The sequence below is a fragment of the Dioscorea cayenensis genome, chromosome 1 (assembly GCF_009730915.1).
Source record: "Dioscorea cayenensis subsp. rotundata cultivar TDr96_F1 chromosome 1, TDr96_F1_v2_PseudoChromosome.rev07_lg8_w22 25.fasta, whole genome shotgun sequence".
Taxonomy (NCBI): Eukaryota; Viridiplantae; Streptophyta; class Magnoliopsida; order Dioscoreales; family Dioscoreaceae; genus Dioscorea; species Dioscorea cayenensis.
The window spans coordinates 29,846,754-29,852,242 of NC_052471.1; the positions used below are offsets into that span (position 1 = coordinate 29,846,754).

At 36.8% G+C, this 5,489-nt stretch overlaps 1 protein-coding gene across 1 annotated transcript; it reads right to left on the reverse strand.

The window, feature by feature from the left end:
• Positions 1-1,516: 1,516 nt before the first annotated feature.
• Positions 1,517-3,832, reverse strand: LOC120258696 (subtilisin-like protease 4). Its single transcript, XM_039266147.1, has one exon. The coding sequence runs from the start codon at positions 3,830-3,832 to the stop codon at positions 1,517-1,519; it is 2,316 nt and encodes a 771-aa protein (XP_039122081.1).
• Positions 3,833-5,489: the final 1,657 nt, after the last annotated feature.

A 5,489-nucleotide genomic window follows, 5' to 3' on the forward strand; every position in this document is an offset into this window, starting at 1 on the left:
TTACTATTATTCAGAAAAGCATGCTGTATGGTGTGCTTTCTTATTGTGCATTGTCCTTTTGATTCCAATTAGGGAGTGTTTTAGAAAGTAAATTAATCATACAAATGTTCTCAGCTCAGTAGACTAATGTATATTATAAGAGCTATGTCTAAAATAATGGAGAAGTTTACGGATGATGTAAGCAACCCTTTTATGCATTAATTATATTCACTTATATTGGGATAGAATCCAATGAGCATCAAGTTTAGGATGTGGACTATACATATTTGTCTGAGGCTATTGAACGTTGCATTAGCTTTATAGCAAATTAGCAATCACATGGAATTTGGATCATGAGCATGCAGTGTGCTCAGGAGTTGCTCTCATTCTTCTGAAAAGTTTTTCTCTTCTGTTTTTTCTCCCCCAAAAAGTGACTAAACAATAATAGACATTTCCAGAAACAATAGTTGTTATCATTGCACATGGTTTGTTACTTGATCAATAGTTGGTTACTGTTTTATGCAGCAATGTGGTAACAAGAGACTTACAGCTACATAGCACACAAGGATAATGTTGATTAATGTACAATATTATAGACGAGTGGATTTGTGCGAGGGAGCAGTGTAATACAGTATAAGATACAGTAAAAAACATATTTATTATTCATTTATTTTAGAGTACATTTGTGCCCCGAAATTCTGTTTAATATAACCAAGGCTCTAATTGTAATCAAATCACCCGTCATTTAAGCATATCTTTGGATTTTTATTGCTGTATATATAGGACTCCAGCAAATCGAGCCATAATATTATTTTTTTTAATAAGATAGATAAACCACAAATTTATTAAAAAAAACCATAAAATTACCATTGAACTTAATCTTCGATATACAGTCGAAGCTTTTCTTCAAGACAGCTCGTGATTTTTCTGATTTTAATTTTTCCACATAAAACTGTGTTCTTGTTTTCTTCTTTTACTATTACCATTCATTATATCTAACAATTTATTAAATGGATGCAAATATATATTGCTTTTCATAAAAGCACTTCTTTTTGTTGATTTCAAATTTTCAACTGAGTGAGGTTTAAGTCACCAAAGCCATCTTGGGACTAAACTTAGAGCTGATTATTTGCTTCAACAAAAATTTAATGATGGTGTAGACTTGAGCGTAGGTTGGTTTGATGTTATCATTGGTTTAGATAATTGATATAGATGTTCAAAGAGTTTTGATATTTTGTTCCTGAGGAGTGGATGAAAGCCCAAAGATAAAGCTAGTGTGTACTCACATGCTAACCTACTTTTTTTTCAATAACATCATTTCATTAATAAGACTAAAAATATAGTGGAACTAAATGCAAAAGTTCATTGTAGTGCAGACTAACAATATGGTGGAACTAAATGCAAAAGTTCATTGTAGTGCATCATATTCCTTAATTTTAAAGACATTATTTTTCACAAGGAATTTCCGCCAACGCATACAATTAGCTCATACAAGTTTATTACATATGATGATTAATTACTTCACTAATTCATGGGCTTAGAATGCGATGTAGATGGGACTTGTCACAGTGTGCTTGTCGGACACCCATGATAATTCTCCTTGTCCAATGACTCCGGAGCCTGGATGAGCACCATTTAAGGTGAATGTCATATCGTAGGTAATTTGTTGTTCAAAACGGGTGAAACTAAGGCTATATTGGGAGAGGTCAATTTTCACATTTTGTGGTTCTTTGATCTTGGCATTATAGAGTTCCTTAGCATCACCTACATTTGTCACTGTTCTTCTGACAGTGATCCTCGACGAGCTTGATCCCATTGGCACACCTATTGAGGGATAATTGAGTTGCTCACCAGAGATTGATCTAGTACACTGGGTGTTGTCTTTCGTGAAGATTTGCACCTTTTGGCTGTTGTTAGAATAAATTCCACAAAGATAGGCAACATAATCATCTTGTTCAATGTTGTAGACGAGACCAGGATCCATGGCTTTAATTGCATTGACTTGCCCAGCTCCGCGTTGGACAATGTTGGCACTGCTTTTCAAAGATGCCTCATCGAAGATTGGTTCTCCATCTAAGTCGAATATGTTGGCTGTGGTGATGAGGGCTGATTGAATCTCTGTAGTTGACCATTTCCGCTTATTTTCATATTTTAACTTGCTCATAATAAGAGCCACAATTCCAGAAACGTGAGGTGTAGCCATAGATGTGCCACTCAAGAAGTTGAATGTTTTTGTTTTTAGACCGGACGGGAAGGGCCCAACTTCCACTGGCCATGCAGATAGAATATTGACTCCAGGTGCCGTGACATCTGGCTTCACAATGTTTCCATTATTCATTGGCGGGCCTCTAGATGAGAAATAGGCTAACGCCGGAGATGGACGAGCACCGAATACAGTGCCTCCAAAGGTGATCTTTGCTGTTGGTGTGTCATTTGTAGCAAAATAAAGTTGAATTTTAATGGCATCTTTGTGGCTCACATGTGATGCTGGAAGATGGTGAGGTGCTGAATATGTTGTGAATCCAATCCTATTAGGGTTCGCAAAGATCACGCCAGCACCTCCAGCATTCCTGACAATATCAACTTGTTCATCGCTTTCTGCTTTGCCTCCAATGTAGCACATCACAATCTTTCCCCTAACATTGATTCCATTTAAGGAATTATTCAGACAATTATTTTGTTCATTTTGTCCATTGCTACCTGGGTAAACAAGGGGAAGAAATTTGTTAGTAATTGTGTTGTTGGGTTGATAGGCAGTTTCTCCGTGGAATTGCATCCCATTGCCGAGTGTCACAGTTGCTCTTATTCTTCGATCTGTAGTGGTTGCTCCAACAACCATATCCCACGGAGCATAGTGACCCAATGTCTCTGGGTCTGGGCCCTCGTTACTAGCACATGTGCAGGGGAAGATCCCCTTCTGCATTGCTGAGTATGTGGCAATAGCGACTTCATCCTCTTCAAAGGAATTGGGCCAGTTCCCCCCGAAGGACATTTGAAGGATATGCACCCCATCTTGAATTGCTTTGTCTATACCTGCTATGATATCACTTACTCCACACCCTTTGCCTTTCCAGCAAATCTTATACACTGATATAAATGCTTTTGGCGCCATCCCTGCAGCTTTTCCCAGAGCTTGGCCGAGGACCTCCGCATTATCCACAAAATTGCCTGCTGCAATGCCAGCCACATGTGTTCCATGACCTTGATCTATGTCAGTTGGTGGAATGGGCTTATTACCTCCTTTGAAAGATTGTGCCCCGATGACTTTATCATTACAAGATGGCCTTTGGAAGTAACAACTTGCGTTCCATCCTTTTGGACGTGGTGGCATTCCTTCGTCTGCAAAAGAAGGATGGGGGAAGTGAATCCCTGAATCCAACACTCCTATGATGATCCCCTCACCGAAAAAGGAGTTGGTTGTGGACCAAGCTCCAAATATCGTACTCAAGTTTAGTAATTTATGAGTGTACGTAGTTTGGAGTTCAAGCCGTTGGCTTGGATTTGCCCTCAGAAATCCATCCATCTTCTCCATGGCTCTCACCTCTTCAGGTGTCAATCTTGCTGCAAACCCGCTAATTGCTTCTTTATATGAGTAAAGCAACCGTGGCTCACCTGTGTCTAGAGTAGTGTTAGGCAAAAAGGACTTGTGCCAATTCTCTAAATCCTCGGTGCCTAAGAAATTTGAGCCCTCTGGCTTCAATACGTGAACAATGTAGGTTTGGATTTGGCTACTGCTTTCTCCATAGTCAGTGACTATAGGTAATGGCTTGCCATGAACTAAGAGAACAATGTTAAACGAAAGAAAAAATGCAAGAACCAAGAAAGAAACAAAGCTAAACTCAAACTCTCCCATTTGAGTGGTGTATTGAAAGTACTAATTAATGGAAGAGATCAAATAGCCAAGATGTGGATGTGTTGTAGTGGTTCACTCACTTGTGAGATCCCAATATATAGACAATATTTCCATGACTTAAGATGGCACATCGAATTGAAGGAATTTCTGGAATTTCCATTCATGGCAAACCCTACGCATCTCATCAGAATTATGATATTCTATTTTGCTGGTAAGATAGGGTACCACATTGAAGTCAGGCACCAAATATAATTGCCTTGGATGAAGAATCTAACTAATAATTTTGAACTGTAGAACATGCTTAGCCATTGGATGCTATGAAATTAATATTATCATATTATTATCCAGAAATGAATTCTGTATGGCGTGTGCTTTCTCTGTCTAGTGTCCTTTTGACAGAGCATTCAATTCCCATTAAGTAGTGTTTTAGAAAAAAAGTTAATCATTGAAAAGGTCTCAGCTTACTAAACTAATATATATTAAAAGAGCTTATTCTAAAATAATGGAGAAGTTTATGGATGATGTAAGCTAGCCTTTTATGCATCCATTATATTCACTACTATTAATGATAGAATCCAATGAGCATTTAGTTTGGGAAAGACTATACGTTTTGTTTTTATATATAAAATAGATAAACCACAAATTTATTTAAAAAAAAAATACAAATACAAAATAGATCAAGAGTCCACGGAATATAGAAACGAACAAACAAATAAGAAAATAGTTATTATCCAAGAACTCAAAATGAGTTCATTCTCAAAACCTGCCTCACCATTGTCCTCCAATGCCGGGGATAATCCATGAGCCTTTTCCTCTCCGATCCCCTGTTGGATCTCTGATCAGAAAGAAGGCTTAGTCTCTAATCTCCTCCATCCCTCTTCTTGGGGAACTTTTGGGTAGTTTATGGATTTCAGGTAACAGTCTTTGATCTTTCAATTACTTAATTATCCTGAATTTCTTTCAATTTGTTCCTGTTTTGCTGCTTGACAAGGATAACAATCTGTTGGTTTTGATGTAAGATTATTCGCTTTGCTAAATTGGAGAACTTGCACTCTTAGATAGAACTAATCTATTTCAATGTTCACCTGTTGAAGCCTACCCTGCTCTCGAACTATGGAAAAGAACAAATACAAATACAAACATTTTTTTAATAAAAAAATACAAACATATCTCAAGGTATAGATTATATTATTGCTCCATAAATAATGTGAGCTTCTACTGTCGTCATGATTAGTTCTCTTGCGGATTAATTCTTTGTGAGCTTACTGGCTTAGCCTTTTGTTTTGCATGCACGTTATATGCAATTGCTCTTTTGGGTAAATGAATGTTGATGATCATTATTCAAAAAAATAAAAAAAAAAAATGTTGATGACCGATAATATGGAACCAATGTTATAATTTGAGATGGATTTAAGTCAATGCATCGAGTTTGTTGGATTATGCTTAAGGTGTATATATTGCAATATACAATATTCAATTCACTGCATCAAATATCATTTATTAAAATTGCTTTTAAAAGCTATTAAAAGCTATTAATTAGGCCAGATTCAAATCCGGGTTTAATACAGCTATATGTCAATAAATGTTCTAGAGAAAATTTCATGTGTCGTCTGACTCTCAAAAAAAATTAGTGACAGATACGAAACCATCAATAAAA

Bases quoted from the DNA above. Each gene is read 5' to 3' on its own strand.
- LOC120258696 (XM_039266147.1), bottom strand. From the start codon at position 3,832: ATGGGAGAGTTTGAGTTTAGCTTTGTTTCTTTCTTGGTTCTTGCATTT.